The 23,810-nt window shown below is 43.7% G+C and overlaps 1 protein-coding gene across 1 annotated transcript; it reads left to right on the plus strand.

Moving 5' to 3' along the window:
• Nucleotides 1–13,297: 13,297 nt before the first annotated feature.
• On the plus strand, nt 13,298–23,113 carry STMP1 (short transmembrane mitochondrial protein 1). The gene is made up of 3 exons (XM_074871765.1): nt 13,298–13,499; nt 17,060–17,113; nt 21,795–23,113. The coding sequence occupies exons 1-3, from the start codon at nt 13,485–13,487 to the stop codon at nt 21,873–21,875; spliced, it is 150 nt and encodes a 49-aa protein (XP_074727866.1). The 5' UTR covers nt 13,298–13,484; the 3' UTR covers nt 21,876–23,113.
• Nucleotides 23,114–23,810: the final 697 nt, after the last annotated feature.

The raw sequence follows: 23,810 nt of genomic DNA on the forward strand, positions 1-23,810 counted from the left end.
CTGAGCAACAAAATGGGATACTTCTCATTTTGGCCTCTTGGAGGCTGACTCTCTCTATCCAGCTGCATTAGACTCGTATTGATATGAACTTCAGAAAGAAAAAAATGGTTAGATCTACAGGGCCTGTGTGAGATTGGGTATGTGTTGTGCCAAACACTGTACAGAGCGAGAAATCATTACTTCTGTGAGGACTATAAGGAGGGAAGGAAGAGTCACGATTGCATGTGACAGGCAGAGATGGGATTTTGTTTCCAAACCTGTGCTCTGACTGCTTCCCCCCTGCTGTCCCACGGTGTTCAGAAGGATGTACGGGACTGCTGGAAGCCATCAGAGGCCTTATGACAACAAGAAGGAGCAAGTGAAGTTCCCCAGGTTACCTACATCCCCTGTTCCACAGTCTCCAGGAGAAAGGGAAAAGTATCTTAACCTGATAATCAGCACGATCAATCGTTAAAGGGACTGGTTACAGAGAGGGAAGAGAAGTCAGCTAATGGCTCAGTGGAAACAGAGTGTGCACAATGAACCACTCAGAAGCAACAAAGAAGTCAAGCATTTGGAAATCTCAAAGAGGATGTAGCTCATTAGGGCTTTTTACTGCAGTACCTTTGTACTAATATACATTGAGGAAGGAAATCTGAAGTGCTTTTTTCACGGGCAGTTCAAGAGAATTTTAATACTGAATGTGTTACCATCTGACAAGCTGTTTCTGCAGGCTGGACAGGAGCCATGTTCAGAGCTACTAGGGGGAAATTTTCCCCTCCCACCTTCCTTGTTCAAGTTCTGGTTCCTATGTAAGGTGAGGCACACCAAAAGATGTACCTCTTGTTTCCAAATCAAGAGGCCCCATGCTAGTCTTCCCTATGTAGTAAGGTACACAGTCGTGTGTTTATAAAGGGTGTTGAATCTGGATAAATCTGCAAGTACTTGTTCTTGCAAAAGGGGTAGATACATATATGAAAGCAAATCCAAATATTAATACAGTAATAGGTTTGACAGGATGGAGAAAATGTGTTCCCATTCCAACATCACTCCAGAGTGGTTAAATTGCATGCATTTAAACAGTAATACAGTAGGGATTCTGCTTCCACCCTCCTTCATTGGGGAAGAGATTTTCAAAGGACTCGTCACCACCACAGTTTCATTGAGAAAGAGGTGCTGGCAGAATGAGCGCTGTCGTACAATTCATAAAGAAACTATTTCTCTGTCCCCTTTGCTAGCAGTGCTTCTGCAGTCTTAAAGGAGCAGCACTACCACCACACTTCCTCTTCAAAAATAGAAGAAAATGGGTAAAATAACAGTTTTTAAGTCATCTTCTGCTCCATCCAGACTCTCACTTTTGCTTTTCAACATTCTTTCTCCATGGCTCAGGGAATATTTATTAGTCTTCCTTATATAAAATGTAATCATGGCTGTCACTGCTGCCACAGGCACAGGAGTTGGCTGAATTTGCTGTACAATGTTTAATATCAGCACACACGTGGACAAAAAAAGTATTTCATTATTATTATGTGTATTACATTGATGTTTCCCGTTATAGTTTTTTGTTATTGTCATTGCATAGAGTTTAAAATGTTTGTTTCTTTTTCTATTTTTAGTACATTTCTAGTACATCACATAATAGATTGTTGACTGTGCAGGGAGCAAGGAAAATGTTTCCAGAGCAAGGCAAATGCTCAACTACAGTAAGTAGCACAGCAAGCTTTTCTTTAGAGACAGAAGAAGATGCATTCAGCATTGAGCTGATACAGAGTTGATGACAATCAATACCTGGTCATGACAGCAGTATAGCAAGAACGCTGTGGGGTGTCCTGGCATAATTCATCTTATGATGAATGAACTCACTGCAGGTCTTGCCATGGCTATCGCAGCTTCCCATTGCTTCCCCCATTATCTTTGGAGGAGTCCTCAGCTCTTCTGAGGTATGTGGTTAGGGAGGACTTCTCATCAGACATCAAGGAACAAATTGACAGCAGCAAACCCATTTTCAGCAGTCCATACGTGTTGGTCCTGCATCCCCCAGATCAGAGCAAAACACTGCAGGGCAATAATCACTTTTCTTAAGGGCCTCTTTGTTTCCTACAAGTGTAGGAAACACTTGATTAGAGGAAAGTTATTGATACAGATTTTTCTGTGCAGTTTTACTGGTGGTCGATTGCATGCCAGCATGGTGTCAGCAGTGCCAGGCCAGGGACCGCAGCCAGGTGATTCCTGGCACTGCTACCATTGTTCATGGTATCCCGCCAAAAAGCAAGCAGAAATTCCCCAGGAGTTGTGACAGGATGCTCCTGTCAGCCCAAGTAGTATATAGGATCAGGCACAACTGTCTGTGGATGAAAAGCCAGGTGTAGAAATTCCCCCGTGGCTGTCTCAGTGCTGTGTTAAAGTGGGGTAGCTTTCAACAGGCAATGAGCATGGCTTTGGCACAGAAATGAAGAAAGTGGGCAAGCACGGTACATCAGTGGTGTGGTAGGGACTCCAGACTGCCTGTGCTCACCCCTCACTCTGGTACGTAGGGCAGGCGAGCAGCACGGGGATGTGTTGTTGGCCAGCTGTGGCAAACCCTGCAGCAGCATCTACTCCAACCTTCTTGTCTTTCTAACACCCGAGGAAAGGCAAGGGGGTTGTGTTGCTCTCAATACTGTCAGGTTCTTCCAGGCAGCTTGTGGATGCCAGTTGTCAAAGCAGCGTCATCATTGCCAGGGGAGTGAATAAATGGTGAGTAAGGGGCATCTGGTGCTTGCACAGAGTGGGACTGGAGATGAAGAAAGCAGTAGCTAACAAACTCTTGCAGCTAACTCAGGACTCAAAACCTCTTTTTTTTCTGCCAAGTTTTCAAGGTGGTGCCTTATTCTCTTGATCCCTGTCACTCTTGTGTAAGATCTGAAGCATGAGATGCAGCATTGGGAGTGCTGAGAGGAGTAATCCTTGTGTGTGAAAAAACAGAGAATGTGGGGATGAGTGAAACATCTTCCTCAGCAAAACAGAGGAGGGAGCACAGCTTGCTGGGTTGTCCCTGTACTTCTGGCATCACACAGAAGCGGGTGGTAAAGATGGAGGAGAGTGTTGAAGTGTGCTGTGCTGAAGTCAAGGCTTCCTCAGCTGGAGAATCGCGGCTTGATTTCTTCCCTCACTTTTCTTGCCTTTTTGCAACTGCTTTTCTTTCAACAGCCGAGTCATGGAGGGTCTCGAGGCAAAATGCAGTGCCTGTGTGCGTGTGTGCGTCTGTGTGTGTGTGTGTGCGCGCGCGTGTGTGTTTGTAAGTGTGTGTGTGTGCGCGTGTGTGTGCGTGTTTGTATGTGTGCATGTGTGTGTGCATGTCTGCATGTGCGCATGTGTTTGCATGTGTGCGTGTGTGTGCATGTGTGTGCATGTGCGCATGTGTTTGCATGTGTGCGTGTGTGTGCATGTGTGCATGTGTGTTTGCATGCGTGCATGAGTGCGTGTGTATGTGTGCGTGCGTGAGTGCATGCCTGTGTGCGTGCTTATGTGCATGTGTGCATGAGTGCATGTGTGTGTGTGCACGTGTGTGTGTGCATGTCTGCGTGTGTTTGCATGTGTGCATGCATGTGTGCATGTGTTTGTGTGCGTGCGTGCAAGTGTGCATGGGTGCGTGTGTGCGCATGTGTCCGTGCCTGTGTGTGTGTTTGTGTGCGTGTGTGAGTGTGTTTGTGTGTCTGTGAGTGTGTGCGTGTGTGTGCATGCATGCATGTGTGCATGAGTGCGTGTGTGAATGTCTGTGTGCGTGTGTGCATGTGTGTGTGTGCATGTGTGTGTTCGCACGTGTGTGTGCGCATGTGTGCATGCATATATGTTTGCGTGTCTGCCTATGTGCGTGCATGTGTTTGTGCATGTGTGTGTGCGTGAGTGCGTGTGCTTGTGTACGCGTGTGTGTGCATGTGTGTGTGCGTGTATTTGTGTGCGTGTGCATGTGTGCGTGCATGTGTGCGTGTGTGCATGTGTGCGCATGCGTGTGTGCACACGTGTGCATGTGTGTGTGCGTGTGTGCACGTGTGCGTATTTGTGTGTGTATGTACGTGTGTGCGTGTGTTTGCGTGCCTGCATGCGTGTTTGTGTTTGTGTGCATGTGTGTATGCGTGCATGCGTGTGCGTGTGTGCGTCTGCGTGTGTTTGTGTGCGTGCGTGTGCGTGTGTGTTAGTGTGTGTGCGTGTGCATGAGTGTGTGCGTGCGTGTGTGTGCATGTGTTTGTGTGCATGTGTGTGTGAGTGTGTGCATGTGTGCATGTGCCTGTGTGCGTGTGCCCGTACGTGCGCTGATTCACGGGAACAGACTCTACAACCCCCACAGAGTTACACAGCAGGAATGTTCACTCCAGCCGGGCTGCCAGGGGATTTCTCCACACAGCTCGCACCCCAACAGCACATTGTACCAGCAGCTTATCGAGTGTGGATGTACATGTTCATGGGTTACATCACACAAACACCCACGTGCATGAGTGAGGCTGGGGTAGCTCCAGAGGCTGGTGTCAGCACTTTATGTTCTCTTTGCACCTGCGCGTTGACTCCTGGGGGGCGTCTCCGGGGGTCTTTGGGAGGAAGGCTCACACTCTTCCTCACCTTGTACTTTTCCTCGGAGCGTGCGCAGATTCTCTTTGGCAATTCCTTGAATAACAAGAGTGGTTCCAGCTGGTTTACCATCTCTATCTTATCTAAAAGCACCAGTCTATTGGTTTCTACCATCCATATGTGGCTATCTAGTCACTACAAAGACTGAACTAGTTAGAACCCATCTGCTTTCCAAGGACACGTCTCTTATTTTTGCCGAACATAGTAATTCTTGGTAAGTTTCCACAGAAAACTGCTTTGTTTTGATGAACATAGTAGCCCTTGGTAAGCTTCCAGTCAGGGCAAGCAGGATTATTAAGCAATATTCAGAAATCATTATGAGTTGCTATAAGTAAGTAAGCTGCAAGGCGGGTGATCATTTCCTTGTATCAACTCCCCCCTTTTTTTTTCCTAAGCAAATTCTTTTGCTAGATCAAAGCAGGTATTTGAGTACATATCTAACAATTGATCTTACCTAGAATTAGGGAGATCCTCTGTGTTAATGTATAATGTGTGTTAGAGTCCCATGTGCTTACGATCCCTCCCCATAGTTCAATCATGTTGATAATTAATGTCCATCCTTTTGTTGCATTCGGAGCCTCAGGGGTCCAGTCGATTTTGATTCCCATTGCTGTTTCAGGGCTCCTTTAACTTGAGTGTGATGTATCCACGATGATTGTTCTTTAATCTTGATGGCTGTATGTGAAGTTAGTAGCACCTGAAACGGACCTTCCCATTTTGGTTGCAGAGGTGAAGCTCAAAAAGATCTGATATATCATAATCACCAGGTTTAATGTTGTGTACAGGCCTGTCCAGACCTCGAGCCCTGGTCCCTAGGACCAATTTCTCTATTTCTCGCAGCTGCTTTTGTAGACTTATGATCTGGTAGTATTTAACCTCCAACCTGGGTTGATGTTCCTGCCTTTATCATATATGGTCTCCCATATACTATTTCAAAAGGACTTAATCCCTCCTTAGTTCTGGGTTTAGTTCTGATCCTTAGAAGGGCTAAGGGCAGTGCTTGGGGCCAGGATAAGCCAGCTTCCTGGCCTAGTTTTACTATTTGTAATTTAATTAAATGATTCATTTTTTCTACTTGACCACTTGCTTGTGGATTGTATGGGGTATGTAATTACCAATCTATTTCTAAAAGTTTACTGCTGGACAATTTTTGCCACAAAATGCGATCCCTGATCTGATTATATTGTTGCTGGAACTCCAAACCTTGGTATTATTTCTCCTAACAATACCTTAGTTACTTCTCTAGCTTTATTAGTTTGGCAAGGGAATGCCTCTGACCACCTGGAAAACGTATCTGTCAGGACCAAAAGGTACCGAAACCCACCTTTTCTTGGGAGTTCAGAAAAATCAATTTGCTATTGTTGTCCTGGGTAATTTCCTTTCCCTATCTGCCCGGGTTGGGTCTTCAGTCCTGTTTTAGGATTATTTTGTAAACAGATTTCACACTGCTGGGTCACCTGCTTGATGGTGGTATATAGATTTCGGGCAACTATACATTGATTTAGATACTTATGTAAGGCCTCTACCCCCCAATGGGAATTTTTTTTTTTAATGTTCTGCCATCACTATAGCCCATAATAATGCAGATAGTACTGTTATTTTACCTTGAGGAGTCTTTGCCCACCTGTCCTCTTCTCTGCTTCCCCCTAGATCTTCAGTAAGTTTTTGATCCTCCCTAGAATATTGAGGCTTACAATCAATTTGTATTTTACCATCTGGAACCAAAGACTGCACTTCTACTTTACCTTCCTTAGCCACTCTTTTAGCCCCTGCCGGGGTCTGAGACCACGCGGCCGCTGCCCCTCCCCCACAAAGGGAGTGAAATACAAAGCCCCGATCTGAGATAAGGAGAGGTTTAATACAACAGAGCAACAGCAACACAACAAACAACAACAATAACAATAAGAATAACAGTGATAACAATGAACAGAGCAAAATATCTACCAATACAGCAGTGAGAGAAAACCATCAGTCAGATTCCAAGTTCACACCTTGTGACACTAGTACACTCCAATCCAAAGTGTGAAGGCTCTACTATATAAAGAAAGAAGGAAACTCCCTACCTAAAAATTCAATCTGTTCAATGTTACAGTACTACCTTTTAAAATAAAAAGCATAAATAAACTATTAACTGGCTAACCACAGTATTCCAGAGGACTGTAAATATTACTACAAGGAAGAGCTCAGTTTCTGTTTAGCATAAAACTGGGAGCATCTCTGAAAAACAGACTGTTGTGTTTAATTACTGCATAACTTAGTACAGCTATACGTAGGGCAGACACCTATAATGTGTCTCTGAACACATGAAATACAACAGTTTCAAAATTATGTAACTGTTCACAGAAGCTTTTCAGAAATAGTTGAACTTCATTTCAATTTTTCTTAAATCATCACAAGCATTTTCAAATGCTTATTAGCAGCTACTTTTATCTATCCATTTTAATTGAATAGAAATTAATTAAAAGCTTCCAGAAGTCCTTCTTAAGGGTTCAATATTTCTAGCTTTCATCAGTTTCTTAGAACTAAAGTAACAACATTTTACACCTGCTAAAGCAGAGTTTAACTCTTCACTTTTTTGTTTTAATTCTCTGTATCCTTTTTTCTACTGCTACTCCCTTCTCCCCTTACAATCTTCTGTTATTTTTCTCTCCTTTTTCCACCTTTTCTGCATTTTCTGTTCCTTTTCCCCCATTCTTCCCTCTCTCCATCCTATTTTTTCATTATTTATAAAAAAACTTTAAAGGCTGTGAGAAGGGACAGAGGTGAACTGTCAAGAATGGAAAAGTTGCAGCCAAAAATTGGTATTAGCTTCTAATTATTTTCTGTCTCTCTGTTATTGTTCCCATGTGACCCCATCCCAGGCACAGGTGTGCCAGGCCCTTAGGAGATGAAGGGCTGTTATAACCGTTTCCCAGCAATCTGGAGGGCAGGAGCCAGGCTCGTTAACGTTATCAGTCCTTACCCCACAGATGAGTGTACAGCTCGGGGGAGGTGGGTGGAATCATACCTGGCACCACGCAGCCCAAAAAGGAGGGGCTGGGAGGGGTGAGAATTGCACCACCACAAGATCACCCTCTGACCCAAGGATACATGGCACAACCCCCAGACAACACCAAGAAGTTCTTACCACAGTCTCAAAAAAAGACAAAATGCAAGGAAAAAATTTGCTTAGAAATATTCAGAAAAAATGGCAATATGAGCCTACATTATCAGAAATACAGAGCATAAAAATTTACACTGGGAGAGGTAAGCAGGTAACTAGATTTTTCAACACCAAAAACCATTTTCAAAACATCCCCAGTCCTATTTCAGACCTTCACCCGAGTGTCAAGGTTTCCCATGTCTCTGGTTAGACTGCCTAGTCCTTATTGGTTTATACAGCCAAAGTCTACACTGTAGCATCACTGAAGTTCCCTACTTCACACACTTCATTTTAAACACTGTCTGCTTCCTCACTTATTCTGATACAGCGTGCTGATATTCCTAACCCTGTGCCACAGTACCCATCCAAGGACTGAAAAATGCAAGGTGAAAAAAAAGATGAATGCATACCTGCACACTGCTTCGGCAGGAACAGCCTGCAAAGCAGCATTTTTTTTTTTTATTATTATCACCTCAAATTCTTGAGGAAAGCACTTATTATTTATTTATTCTCAAAAGCTTATTAAAAGAAAAATGTATATTCTGAGGTCAGCTACGAGGACATGAATTTTCCTTCAAATTCAGCAGTTTGTTGGAGAAGAGAGATTCAAACTGAAACAGTTAAAAACTGCTTGTTTTTGAAAAGGCACTCCTACCCTGAATGGAAGTCCCAGGGAACTGCAGTGACCCTGCAGGTCAGCAGTATGTTCAGCCTGTGGTACAGCGGCAGGGCACAGACAGGCATGATGTGTTCCTACTTTTAATAAAGCTTGGAGAGGAACCATCAAACAACAGCAACATTTACGGATTCTAAAATAAGACCCAACACATCTCATACTTTGAGCTTCAAACCCGTGTCCTCAGTGTGATAGACAGTAAACGGTTTGTTCATCAAATTCCACTGAAGATACTGGGAGCTCGTGACATGTTATTCCATAAACTATGTTGGCCTAAGCTTAATCTTAACTATTACACTGTGTAACGACTAACTGACTGTAAGTGCTTATCTAAGTTGAAATGCTGAAGCAAGGACTTCTACTAGGCAAAAGACTGAAAAGAGGGAGAAAGGGAAGAAGGACAAAGGGGAGAAAGACAAAGGGGAGAAGAAGAAAAAAAAAAGGGGGTAGTGTCTATATTCTGTAAGATATAAACAAAGACTTTGTGAGCCACTCTCAGGAAAGTAGGAAATACGAGAAGCTGGTGACGTGAGGAAGACCCGGATGGAGCGACCCCCTAGCTGCAAAGTGCGCAGACGCAGGATACACCTCTCAGAGAGACCCGATAACGGAAGGCGGAGGATATAAAAAAGACGGACCCTCGGGAAGTGAGTGCGCGCCGTTGGTGGAGCAGGGACTCCCCGGCCGCCCAGCGCTGTTTTGCTTATTGCCGCTTGCTAAAATAAATAATTGAAATCTAATTTGTCCTAACTTGCATCATTTTGGCAAGATAGTCTATAACACTCAGAGGTCACGGAGAAACCATTTTACTCTCATGGCATCGCTCTTGGTGGGCTGGGCAGATGTTCAGCCTTTCTTAGGAGATTTATGTGCTGGCCACTATGGATCATATCAGATTTTATAGGCTATGAACAGCCCAGCACGTGAGAGCAAATCTGGTTGTCAGTATATATTATCTGCATATTGCTTAAAGGAGAAAAGCACACATCCCATGAACAAGAATTTGATCCATCTGTTGGGCCAGACCAGCCCCTTCCCAGAAGGTGCTGAGATATGAAGCTCTCTGTGGGCAGGTGGATCCCAACCATGCCACCTCCTGCTTAGGAATGGCCACTCTGTTCCACACATCACACAGGTGTTCAGTGCTTGGGAAGTTCACACTTGACTGGGGTTTTCTACTCAGCTATCCAGCTATTCTGCCTTCTCTTCCACTGACTGCAAATTTTATCAATGTTCCAAATTCTCAAGTTTAAAAATATCTCCTTTGAGGCACAAAGGAAGAGAGACAGATGGTTACAGTAGGTGTTCCCTCAATGAATGCACCAAGGAGACCAAACATGAGAGAAATTTACTCAAATCATTCCCAGGACAAACAAACATTCTTCTCCTGCCAAGGGAAACATTCATGTTGCCAAACACCAGCACACACCCTTGATGAGGCTGTGGCCCTCTAGATAAGCCTCAGCAAATGCCTCTGACCTTCCCTTAAACAGTTGGTACTAAACTCTGTGATTCACACTGAATTGCGCCTTAAGCAGCTCCACCAATTCAAGTAGCACCATTTAAAGAATGAAGCACTATTTTTTAATTTTTTTTACACAAGGGTATCAGAATCTAACCCTCAGTTATTGCATTTATATTGTTCCCTCTTTGCAAGAGAATTTACTGGGTTTCAAAGTACACGTTTTCTAAAATCACAGATCAAATGGTCCTAAACTGCTTCAGATGTCTGAGAGAGAGAGATTTTTATATTTTTTTTTCTTTAATCACATCTACCTTTCTTTTCTCCTCTTAAAGCAAGCCCACCTTTTATGACTAACAACTTAGGGTCAACATAAACACTTACAAAGGTTGCTTTGTTATACTCATTCTAACATTTCATAGTATCTTGTTTTCCCTAAATACAGTTATTGCCTGGGACTTATCCGCATTACATTTTGCAAAGCAAAAGCACTTCCTAAGATAATGAACACATACCGTGTTGTCAAACCATGATAAAAAAACCCCACTATTCCCCTTTAAAAAAAAATTAAAAAATCAAAATTCTAATCAAAGTTCTAAAACCCGTAGTATATTCTACTGATTTTCATGATTACTAAGCTATTAGCTGCATCAATCACTCTATTGTATTTGCATGACGACTGCCTGATAGCCCGCTAATGGCAGTGGAGAGATTTGCCATTAACTTTAGTGAGCTCTGACCCAAGGCTGTAATGCCCAGCGCATCACTGCTTGATAGAAATCATGAGTAACCTGTATTCATCTAGAGCCTGCATCGATCCTACTCCTTTCTTATTGAACAGTATCCAAATGTAGATACATAAATGCAATTTCTAATGTAACTAAGATATCTCAAATACATGCCCTAAACATTACTGTCTTTCCAGAGTCAATCTTCCAGTTCTTTAGGCTGCATTTCTTGGGACAGCAAGGTAAACAATGATTAACACAAACTATTTTGGGAACAAAGATTTCTTCTCACCTGATGGAAACATCAGGAAAAAAAGAAACAGTATCCAGAAAAGTGACTGATCACAGATTAATATTAATGTGTGAATTTACATTAATGTTTTACATTATTCTTATTTTGTTTAGACAGAGTAAACTAATAAATTTGAAAGTATATTTTCACAAGTTGTTTTCAATGGAAAATTTGATAAAAATTAAAAAGTATCGGAGGCCTGACTTTAGCAGGTCACAGGCTTGACCAACAGCCTTTCACATCTTGGGCTAAGGATAGGATTGTCGTATTCTATATTGCCAAGACAACTTTCATACCACGACCTTATTATTGCCCCAGGTTTTTAATAGAAAGATAGACTTATGAACTAAATCTGCCTTTCTATATGAAAAGCAAATGAATCTCCAAGAGTCAGAATAAATCCAAACTCCACATAAGCCAATATATTAGTTGAAATCCTTGTGATAGACAGTAAACTGTTTATTCATCAAATCCCGTCAAAGATACTGGAAGCTTGTGTTATGTTATTCTATAAACTATGTAAACCTAGCCTAGGATTAATCTTAACTATTACATTGTGTAACGACTAACAGACTATACTAACAGACTATAAGTACTTATCTAAGTTAAAATGCTGAAGCAAGGACTTACACTGTGTAAGAGACTAAAAGGAGGGAAAAGGTAGGGGGGGGTTGAGAAGGGCAAAGGGGAAGTGTCTGTACTCTGTGAGGTATAAACAAAAGCTTTGTGAGACTACCCTCAGGAAAGCAAGAAATCCAAGAAATTCGTGACGCGAGGAAGACGTGGAGCCTTCATCCCCACGACCACCAGGAGGCAGAAAACGACCCCCTAGCAACAAGGCGTGCAGACGCAGAACACACCCTTTGACGAAACACAGATACCGGGAGACGGAGGATATAAAAAGAAAGACTTTTGGGAGGTGTGCGCGCGCCGTTTGCGGAGTTGAACTCCCCGGCCGCCCAGCGCTGTTTTGCTTGTTGCCGCTTGCTAAATAAACAATTGGGACTTTTATTGGCCCTGTCTCACATCAATTTGAGAATTTACTTATAACAATTAATAAATCTAGATTTCTTACTAAATCATTACCGTGTCAATACTTTTATCTGTGACAGCACTCCCTAATACTTCTTAATCTTTCAACCTCTTCTTTGAGCTCAGTCACCAGGCTGAGCAGGTCATCCAGCTGATCGCAGCGCACACAGGTGCTGTCACTGCTGCCCTCCAGCAGGACTGACAGGCTCAGGCACTCCCTGCAGCCCAAGACCTGGACCGCTGCCTGTTATGTGTGGCAGCTCTGTCTGGGTCACCACATTCTTTCTGGTGGTGCTTTTGACCTGAGTGGAGACCATGGTTCAGTCTACTCGTGGAGGACGATGAGATGACAACTAGCTAAGATAAGCTCTAGAGCCAGGAGAGGGACTATGGCCTGTCCCGCAAACTGCCTGCACAAAATGCTGCGCAAACTGCTGTGCTGCAGTCCTTGTCGTTCGTGCTCCCTGGGGTCTGCTCTTCTCCGTGAGGGTCAACATAAACACTTACAAAGGTTGCTTTGTTATACTCATTCTAACATTTCATAGTATCTTGTTTTCCCTAAATACAGTTATTGCTTGGGACTTACCCGCATTACATTTTGCAAAGCAAAAGCACTTCCTAAGATAATGAACACATACCATGTTGTCAAACCATGATAAAATATACGCCCGTGAGGGGCGTTGGGCATCGTCACTCCAGTCTGCACCCACCCCAAGTCCCCGCTGCCCTCCTTACGGCTCACTCTTCCCGCTCGGGGGGAGGCGGCTTGAGGCACTCCCCCTTCCCTGGGCTCCTGCCTTCTCGGCTTGTGGTCTAGCTGAGGGTTTTTTGATGCTTTCGTAAGGCTCCCCCACGGCATACTCTGTTTCAGAACCCCTCTCCTCAGCAACGTCAATGCCAATGCTCCTCCTTCACCTGCACCCCTGGGTGCCCTCATCCCACTGTCCCCCTCAGCCACATCCCAGGACCCCCTTTGTGGGGTGACCCCATCCCACCTGGCCATGGGTACCCTGGACTGCTTTAGCAAGTGCTGAGTAGGGAAGGACAAAAAAAAACCCAAACTTTTTTTTCAGCCTTCTCCAGCATGGGAGCCTGAGATTTCCCAAGCACTGAGTCAGGGTACGCCCAAAATCATACAGGATTTTGCCCACATCTAGAAGCCTAGTTCCCCTGATCTCTCCTTGAAGGCCCCAGCTTGAAATTACGCATTCTGTAAAAACCCGAGCCGCATTTAACTCCTCAGCACCCCCCATACAGCCCCTCGGGAGCGGCAGGCTCGACGGCCGGTACCAGCCGCCTCCCCGTGCAGGAGGAGAGAGGCCTTAAGAGATGGCCCGCCGCCCCCTTGGCGCGGTTCCTAATCGCAGACAGCGGCGGGGAGCGGCCGCCCCAAGCGTCGCCCTCGGGGGGGTCCCAGGCCCGGGGCCGCCCAAGGGGCGCGGGCGGGCGGCGCCGGGCGCACCCCTCCCCGCGGCGGCGGTGAGGGCGGGCCGGCACCCGGAAGAGAAGCCACCGCCTCCCGCCTGACTTCCCCAGCAGGCAGGGAAGCAGGGAAGCAGGCGGGCGCCATGCTGCAGTTCTTGGTAAGGCTCCGCGGGGCGGCGGCGCCGCCATTTCGCGGCGGGGCGGAGCGAGGCGGACGGCGGCGGCGGGGCCGCTCCTCGGCGAAGGGAGAAAAGTCTCTGTGTGCGGTCACCGCCCGCACTCGCGCCCCGTGGGCGGCTCCGGGGAGGGCGGGCGGTGGCGGCCGCCTGTCCCCTCAGCTCCGCTCTCGCCGCTGCGCGCCTTGCCTGCTTCTGCCCGTGCTCCGTGGCGTGACTCGCCCCCGTGGCCGTGAGGCTCCTTCAGCGGGGCGGCTGCGCCCAGTTTGGGTTGTCGGGCAGCACAGCATCCGTGTGCGGGCGGCTGCAGGCCGCTTCCCTTCGCCGGTCCTTCAGACCCGCCCTGGCCCTCTGAGCCGCCTCGCTCCGCTTTGCGGTGCCCGCCGGGGTCGGCCCTGCTCCCCTCAGAGCGGTGCCTTAAAACTGATCGGAAAATGAGAAGTGCCTGCCTTGTTTTTAATCCAGGTCGTGCCCTTAATTTGCCTTAGAGGTTCAGCAGACTTTGCTTGCTCACGATAATGCCCTCCTGCTGCTCAAATTTCTTTGTATTGTCATATGTGCCTCCCTCGTTTTGTGAGAGCTGGAGTTTTCAGTCCTTGTCATTTTGCTCGCCTTTAAAAATTTATCACTGGAGATGGGGATTTTTATGTATAGAAGCTAAGGCAAGGGGTCATGTTTCATTACTGCCTCTCATTAACTCCCCTTAACAACAGCAGAATTAATAGACTAACTGTTTTTGTACTTTTCTCATTTTAATATTCCTTTCTGTCTAATGTTCCCCTAAACTCTTCTGGGTGTCTGAAGTTACATCCCTGGCTACTCTTCATTAAATAATCGATGCTGGTATTTTTACTGCCAAGTATGGAAATAAATTACCTGACAAAAAAGATGCTGGTTTCTGCTGTAGCAAAGCATGGAAACAGTCCTCCATTTTTCATTCTAGTGATGCGATGGATACTGTAGGGTTTTAGTTGTGTTCAGATATATGTCCCAGTAAATACAAACAATAAGTGATATTCTTTCATCTTTTATTGGGTGAAGAGTAATTTAGCTGGCTAAAGTTTCATACTAAGTGTTGATACAGAGCAAGAAGAGATGGCCTATTCTAAGTTGGGAGTCTCGCATGTTTTTTATGGAATTAATAAATAAGGCCTGTTTCTTATCACAACTTCAAAATAAAATGTAATAACAAGTATGACAACCTCAGCCATTTCTGTAGCTGTCTTTTACAGTCTGTCCCTGCTCCACTGAAAACAGTAAGAGTAAATATGCCTAGCTACTCTCAAAGTTTCTGTGTTTATCAACTCTGCTGCATGCTGCTAATGTTTTTTTGTTGCAGTTGGTAGATTAAAACCTCTTATTAATTACGGCTTCTTGCTTAGCACCCCAAAGTTGGAAAAAAAAATACACTAATTATGGGTTTCTTCCTGCTTTGGGTGTAGATTGGGTATTTGACTCTTGCTTTGCCTTGTCAGGGCTGTAACAGGGAGATAAAGGGATAATCTTGCAAACCATGTATTTTTGCTAGCCCGAGTTAGGCATAAAATAAACATTTGTTTAAAATTTGTTTTGAAATGCTGGGTAGAAGTTGGAAGACCCTTCACTCTCATCAGCCCTGTTGTCCTTGGTTAACATGCACATTTTAAGTGGCTATGTGTTCTGCTATCCACATAATTTAAGTCTAAATAGTGAAATGTTTCCCTCTGCTTGAATGGTCAACTGTAAAAGTGAATGTAATTGGGTGGATTGCTCTTGAATGCAGTGCTAGACTTCCCAATAAAGGAGTACCCTTAAAGGGAGTACTGATGTCAGTACCAACTGTACTGGGTAAGTCTTATCACACAGCAGAATATGATAGTTGTCCCATCCCTGGAAATATTCTAGGGTGAAAGCCTAGAAAACTGCTAATAAACAAGGACCAGGTTTGTGTTTTCAAGGGAGTTGTCAGACAATGCTAAAAATAGAGGAAACTCTCTGCTGGAATGATGCTCTGCATTAAGAGGAATCAAAAGTCTGGTTTACATCAGTGCAATATTTGTTAGTATCTCCTAGAGTACTTCTTTAACTGATATTTAAAACCACAGCAGCAAGTGATAACCAGTGCAATACACACAAAAAAACTCTACTTTTTCTTAAATTGTTAAAACTAAGCTCCTTAAAAAGTAATAATAAAGAATAAAACCAAAAATCTGTTTAAGAAAATACGGAAGTAGCTTGCAATCATGATTCATTTGGCAGTTTTCAACCAATTTTAGTTTTCTACAGCTGGCTTTTCACCAGTGATGCTCATGGAGCCTGAATTACCAAAAAGATGAGCTGTACCGTATCCTGCTTTGGGCATGGAAAAGATGTCTAGTCAGTATGTGATGGCACAGTTGTTACTGTGGACAGTGGTTTTATTTTTCCTAAAATATTCTTATTTTGACAACAGTGACCATAAGCAGTAACAGTTTTCTTAAATAGGACTGGCCTCAGCTGTCATACAGGGTGATTTGCTTACTGACAATGAACAAAGGCACCATATTAGTAATGTCCCCTTCCAAAATAGTCAAATGAGTTTTCATAGTATAGGACTTACTTGTGATATGAAATGTAACAGTAAAAATAAAATCTAGGATCCTGGGGAGTTGCTGAATGAAAAGCTCATCACCTGTCTTTGATGAGAGGAATTTCTGTCACTCCAAGAGTATGGTTACACTTGAGGATTTTCCTCAGCTGGCAGACAGGGTCCAGGCCAGGAACTGTGCTTCTGTTTCTCTCTCGCTCTCCTTTGAGGGTGCATTTTCGCAGACACCCTTCAGCAACCATGAGCTTGCACAGCTGTCAAGAGGTTGTGCCCTGCTTCCAACAAACAGTGCTTTTCTGCCTTAGAGGAGCCCCTAGATCGGAGTGGATTTGGCTGAGAACTGATCTCTTGGGGTCAAAGGGGTCTGGAAGGTGCACAGTTAGTTGTTGCAGAAGAAAAATAACAGGTTTACATCAGTTTAAGTTGATGGATGAGCTCTACTCTTAAACCTTTTCAGGTGAGACTGGGATCTTTTTGCAGTCAGAGCCTCTGTTATGACTTCCAAGCTTGTGAACCCTTTTTTTTACTGTATACTGCTGTGTTACGTCTTTGTATATGTGTGTCCCTCTCCAGCATTGAGCATCGTTTTAGTGGGGTGTTGCTTTAGGCTTTCCAGGCATGGACCAAGAGCTCTGTGGTATGTAGGTCCCTGCTGCTATCTCACCCATTTTTATAGGAGTTACTGCCTTTGTGGGTGTGCAGAGAATTTTACAAAGATGGTCATGGCGTGATCCAAATAGTCTTGGAGATGTGTATTAAAAACACAACTGTGCTGTACTTTGGAAATGATGGTAAGGTTTTTCTGATGAGGAAGATGGGTAGGATTGCACCTCTCTGGAAGAAAGATGAGAAATTAAGTAGGAGTAGAATTAAAACTCTATAGTCTTCACATGACTAGCAATATTCCTTTTTTTGTATTTTAACCAATATGCTTTTGATGGAAGGATGTTAACTATTCTCCCTTCTTCCTTTTCAGCTTGGTTTTACTCTTGGCAATGTGGTTGGGATGTATCTGGCTCAGAACTATGATGTGAGTATCCTTGTAGTCTCAGAGTTAAATGTATTCTGAACTGAAAATGTAAGGCTGTTTTTCCCTCAGTCAGAACTAAATCAGTTGTTATTTTGATAGTTTATTGTATTTAAACACAATGCAGATCGTACTGACTTTTGTTACAGATGAATTTGAATGTAAATGGAACCAAAACATCTACGTCTTTGACATCTGCTCTGTGATGGAGTAATGCTTAGAGCCTTAACTGGTGTTGGGGTCCTAGAGCACAGGTATGGTAAACAGGCATCTACACAGATAGAGACAGGAGAAACAGAAAAGGTTTAGCAGCTGCTCATGGATTGTACTGGCACTAAAATACTGGTTTCCTGACTCAGATAGTTTGTCTGCTTACAGTGTTCTTCACTTAGTACACCTGCTTGTTACTTAAAAATCCTTCAGAGCATCTGAACTTTCTGTCTTCTGTACCAATAATGAAAATAAGTTTTGCCAGCTTTTTTTTAAAATTCAGCATGTGCTCCTACTTCAAACAGTATGTTGACCTGCAGTCTTTCTTTCCTTCTTTTCTAACAGTGAGAAAAGAAAGAAAATGAACTTTCTTTCCTCAGTTCTCACAGTGAACAGAGATTTTTCCCTGTGAGAGTTAGAGTAGAAGAAGGTTTAGAGCTGAGTCTTCAATACTTCAATATCAGGAGTGAGGCACTGCTGGACTTGCTACTCACAAACCAAGAAAACCTACTTTCTCAGTTAGTGATAGCTTTGGCTGCAGTGATCACAATACTGTGGAGTCTGGGATCCTGCTGAACACGTGGGAGTGTTCAGCAGTGGGAGTACTAACCTAACTTAGTACTTAGAGTACTAATGAACTAAGACAAAGGTTTTAGATTTTAGCAGAGCAGGCTTTAGCTCACTCAGAGCTCAGTTGGGAGGGAATCCCTAGGAAGCTTCCATGGAGGATAAAGGAGCTAGCAAGTGCTGGGAGCTTTTCAAGAATATTCTGGAAGCACAAAACCAGTTCATCCCCTTTAAAGGTAAGGGAAGTCGGTGAAGCAAGAGACTCCCTTGGCTTAACTGTGTGCTTCTGAGTGTGCTCAAAACCAGAAGAGAAGTGTACCAGAGATGGAAAAGCAGATGAATACCTGTTGAGAACTACAGGGGCATTGCCAGGGAGTACAGAGATGCAGTTAGAAAAGCAAAAGCTCAGCTCAAACTGAAATTGGCCAGAGATGTCAAAAACTACCAGAGAGGGTTCTTCAGATACATAAACAACAAGCAGAAACAGAAGGAAAATATTGGCCCGCTGTTAAACAGGAGAGGTGAATTAGTCACCAACAATGCTGAAAAGGCAGAGGTTCTCAGCATTTTTTTCACCTCTGTCTTTACCTGCACTGTTGGGCCCCAGGCCTTGGGAACAAAAACCTAGTTTGATGCAAACACAGACCCACTGTCACTGAAGGAAGAGTTGGTATGCAAACTGTTACAGTAGTGTGACCCCTACAAATTGATGGGTCCTGACATCCACCCAACCGTCTTAAGAGAGCTGGCTGAAGTTGTCATAAGGCTGCTCTCCATAATCTTTGAGAAGTCATGGAGGTTGGGGGACGTCCCAGAAGGCTGGAAGAATGCTAATCTCACCCCCGTCTACAAGAAGGGCTTAAAGGTGGATCTAGGAAATTATAGACCCATCAGTCTTACTTCATTCCCTGGGAAAGTTATGGAACGAATCCTCCTGGGGTCTATTGCAAGTCAAATGAAGCACGTGATTGGGAAAAGCCAGCACGGATTCACCAAGGGCAAATCATGCTTGACAAACCTGATCGCCTTCTCCAACCAAGTAACCTGCTTGGTTGATGTGGGGTGAGCAGTGGACATTGTCTACCTGGATTTCTCGAAGGCTTTTGATACGATTCCCCACAGGCTCCTCCTAGAGAAAGTGGTGTGTTACGGTCTAGACAAGTGGTCTGTGCTGGGGGTGGGGAACTGGCTGCCAGGCTGCACCCAGAGGGTGATGGTAAATAGCTCCTTTTCAGACTGGCAACCTGTCACAAGTGGGGTCCCGCAGGGATTGATAGTGGGCCCAACACTGTTTAATATCTTCATAAGTGATCTGAATGATGGGTTCAGGTGTACCCTGATGAAGTTTGCTGATGATACCAAACTGAGCAGGGCAGTGGACACGCTGGAAGGGAGAGCTACCCTGCAGGAAGACCTGGATATGCTGGGAGAGTGGGCTTCAGAGAACATTATGAAGTTCAGCAAGGACAAGTGTAAGGTCTAGCACCTGGGAAAACGTAATCCAGGAGTGCAGCACAGGCTGGGATCTACCTGGCTGGGGAGCAGCTCTGTGGAAAGGGACCTGGGGGTCCTCGTGGACAACAGGCTCAGTAGGAGTGAACAGTGAGCTGCAGCATCAAAGAAAACCAACAGGATGCTGGGTTGCATCAACAAGGGCATCACCAGCAGAGATAAGGAAGACATTATCCCATTCTACTCAGCACTTGTCAGACCACACCTGGAATAGCGTGTTCAGTTTTGGTCCCCACTATGCAAAAAGATGTGGCCAGGCTGGAGAGGGTCCAGAGAAGGGCTGCAAAGTTGATTAGGGGACTGGGAAGCCTGCCGTATGAGGAAAGGCTAAGATAATTGGGTCTGTTCAGCCTTGAGAAGAGAAGGCTTAGGGGAGGCCTTGTCCATGTTCAAGTATTTAAAGGGTGGCTACAAAGAAGATGGAGATTCCCTTTTTACAAGGAGTCACTTCGAAAAGATGAAGGGTAATGGGTACAAGTTACTCCTGAGGAGATTCTGATTGGACACAAGTGGAAAATTTTTCACAGTGAGAACAATCGGCCACTGGAATAATCTCCCTGTGGAAGTGGGTTCCCCAACACTGCTGGGCACTTTTAAGGCTTGACTGGACAGGGTGCTGGGCCATCTTGTCTAGGCTGTGCTTTTGCCAGAAAGGTTGGACCAGACGATCCTTGAGATCCCTTCCAACCTGGTATTCTGTGATTCAATACAAGCTTTTAATTTCTGCAGAGTCAGCCACTTAGCTGTTTACAGGCTAGAGGAGTTAATGAAATTTGACATGACTTTCTTTTCTTATGCAATCTATATTAGCCTAGTTTTAAAAAATAAGCTGTCGAGGTTCAAATCTCTGATGATACTTAAGTTTTGCTTTCCTCTCATCTTTAGTATTGAAGTCATCTTGCTTGCAGAATTATTTTTTTGCTCCTTGTTCATGCACAAACTTTTGTGATGATTCCTGCCTAATCACTCCAATAAGAATACTAATAAAAGGATGTTTTTTCTTTCCAATATATGTTTTACAGTGTTATGAAAATGTAGTCATAAAACCATATTTGGGTGTATGTATTGTAAGCATGGTGTAGTGCTTTTCTGGCAGCACTAATAAAGTACTGCCACAAGAGGGGGACTTAGGCTTTTGATTTGCAGGAAATGGTTCCCTGGGAACGTAACACTGACTTGCAGGATGAATGTGGTAATTTTATCGCTGGTATCAAAGATGATTTGTTTTAGATGACATCTGATATAAACTTGTTATAATGTGGTCCTAATTTTGCAGCTGTACACTCATGTGCTTAGTTATAAGCACATGGAGGATTCTGCTGACAACAGTGGAGTTCTCTTGGTTTACTTTAAATATCAGGCATTTTACAGGCTGGGCTCTTAATTTCATTTGCTCAAACTGCTTAACTTTGAAAGGGAAGGTAAGAGCAAAATTTATGTTACTACCTGTACTATCAGCCTCAAACCATCCAATGAGAGAACTGCAGTCTGTCTGGATTAACTTCCCTTCTGCTCTGTGGTCAGGTTACATAAGTAAAAGCCCATTATTTTTTTCACAACTACCAGTGGGAACTTTGCTTTACTTTCAATTTAATCAGTTAGCTTGTAAAATCCTGTGTTGTCAATTCCCAGTTTTATCTAGTCATGAGATAATCTATTCCCTGCCATTAAAAGTTGCTGCTTTTTTTTTTTTTTAAGTTGTCAAAATTTACTGTTGGATTGCTTTGTCAAAATGCTTTTATTTGCAAGAGAAAGCTGAAGTTTTGAAGTTCATAAGCGGTAAATTGAATTTTCATTCAAGTGTGACACTGCAACAGGTTACCAATTTGCAATGCAGTAGAATCCCCTAATGGGGAATTTTCGTTCCCACAAAATGGACCAGAACTATTTCTTTGTAAATTTCTTGAGAACATATTTGCTGCTCTTGAACATCTCTTTTGTCTTGGTTTGTGACCAATATAATGCAATCGAATTTCACCTCTGAAAGTCATTGTTAAACTCTGTCCATCAGTGCTTAAATCGGCTTATTCTTGGTAGTCTGTCCTCTTTCAGTGAGGAAGCCAGACTGGTCTTACTAAATTTCCTGTGAAGTGATCTTTTTTCCTCCCTCCTGTTCCCATCACCAGTGGTTAACTTTTCAGTCTTAACAATCTAAAATACTTCCCGAAGCTTCACGTGAGGTGCTTTCAGCTGCCGTTTGCTTGATTTTGCTTTGTTTTTAACCTCTGTGCAAGGTAACAGATCCTGGAAGCAAGTATCTTTTAGAAACCAGTTTAAACTTCATAGAATTTCTTGCTGTGTTTATAGCATTGTCTTTCCTGCTGAGGCTCATGTGGTTCAGGATTTTTTGTAAATTTATGTGGGTTTTGTTTGTTTTTTGGTTTTGTCTTTAAAGATTCCTAACATTGCGAAGAAGCTTGAAGATTTTAAGAAGGACGTGGAAGCTAAGAAGAAACCTCCCAGCGACAAGTCCTAAGAGAGCGATGTTACCCAGATCACCTCTGTGCATGCATCGAGGATGCAATTTACCTTTCAGGCAACAAAGATCAAGTAGAGAGTTGGTGTGGCAGGTTTCTCTACTTTCAGTCTCCTAGAACTGGAATGTCCTTCTTTTGAAAGAGCAGCTGTGAACTTTTCCTGGGCCTGATTTTCAAGGGTTTCAGAATTTGGATTTGCAGCTGATATGTGACTGGATAAGATCATTTGTATTTTTCGTTATGCTTTTCCTAATATTTTGTAACCCATTTTTACCCGATCCTGTTAGTCCTGTTACTATGCGTACCTCATACTTTACAACACCCTAGTTCTTAGAACATCGCAAAAGAAATTAAATGCATCAAGAAGTAACTTTCAGGATTTCTTGTCATTTGTTGTGAGCAGCGGTACTTCATTGTCCTTAAGATTCTCATTCCATTATTGGAGATGGGAAAGGCCATTTATCAAACTATGAACCTGAGGGGGAGAGGAGAGCTCTTGCTTTTTCCATTACATTAAATGATCACCTCCAACAGTGTAGACTTTGCACAAACATGGCTGATATCAAAAAGTGTAAAAGGCTGTCAGCCTTAACCTATGTTTCAAATTCATTGTTTCTTCTATTATTGTCTCTTCCTCTTCTTTCTCTTCTGCTTGATTGCTTGAGGATGTCTCTGGAGCAATGAGGAGGATGGGAGAGAGAAGAGTTATCTTCCATAAGTGGTAGTCGGGGCACGTGGAGGTCAGCAGTTACATTGTGAATCCAAACCATTCATTTTATGTACTTAACGGTCCAGTTTGTGTAGTTGTTCTAAGTATGCTTTTTTTACTGCCTCTTGGTGTGCAACAAGGACTAGAGCTCAGTATTTCTATCAAATATGTCTGGTATTCCTGTTACTTCCTCGTTCTTCTTCATGGTCTTCAGCCCCCTGCCTTTACATTTGGTTTAGTTGTCTACCATGTATTTTCTTAGGATTAGAACCATTTATCTGCTGTCCCCCTTATTGTTTGTTTGTTATGCTCTTCTTCACCCATTGCTGCCCCTAAAAACCCTGGTGTGTAAGAAAATACACATTGTATTGTATCACTGTCCTTCTCTGTTTGAATGGAAAGCAAAGTCTGCATTTGGAAACCAGTCTGTTGTAAATTCTTTTGTAAATTCTGAAAAAAATATCACCGTAATTTGAATAGATGTAACTTTTATTAATTCAACAATCAAATAAAATTAATTTAATTCTTTTTTCTGTAAAATACAAGAGACCTATCAACTCTCTAAGGTGGCTTAAATCACTGAGTCTTCTTGACAGTCTTTTTCAGGACGTAAGGGACAAAGAAAAGTACCAAAAAGATACTCTCCTTGCTTTTATTAGCATTGCCTGCTGATGGACTGCTGTGGACAAGTAGGAGGAACAAGCACAGAGAATGACCTCCTCCACTCCTTCAGGCCCTTGATTAAAGCATCCTGTGGTGGGCTGACCCTGGCTGGATGGTAGGTGCCCACCAGAGCTGCTCTATCGCTGCCCCCCTCAGCTGGGCAGGGGAGAGAAAATATAACAAAAGGCTCGTGGGTCAAGATAAGGACAGGGAGAGATCATTCACCAGTTACTGTCAGGCAAAACAGACTTGACTTGGGGAAAAATTGGTGGTTTATTTATTACCAATTAAATCAGAGTAGGATAATGAGGAAAAAAAAACAAATCCTAAAAACACCTTCCCACCCACCCCTCCCTTGTTCACTGGCTTAGCTTGCCTCCCAATTTTATCTACCTCCTCCCCTCCCAGTGGCACAGGGGAATGGGGGTTGTGGTCAGTTCATCACACATTGTGTCTGCTGCTTCTTTCTCCTCTGGGGGAGGACTCCTTACACTCTTCACCTGCTCCAGTGTGGGGTCCCTCCCACAGGAGACAGTTCTCCACAAACTTCTCCAACATGAGT

This window comes from Strix uralensis, chromosome 5 (genome assembly GCF_047716275.1).
Source record: "Strix uralensis isolate ZFMK-TIS-50842 chromosome 5, bStrUra1, whole genome shotgun sequence".
Classification (NCBI taxonomy): Eukaryota; Metazoa; Chordata; class Aves; order Strigiformes; family Strigidae; genus Strix; species Strix uralensis.

Excerpts from the sequence above, each read along its gene's own strand:
- STMP1 (XM_074871765.1), top strand. Across the intron at positions 17,114-21,794 it reads ATCTGGCTCAGAACTATGAT|ATTCCTAACATTGCGAAGAA; the intron begins GTGAGTATCCTT and ends TTGTCTTTAAAG.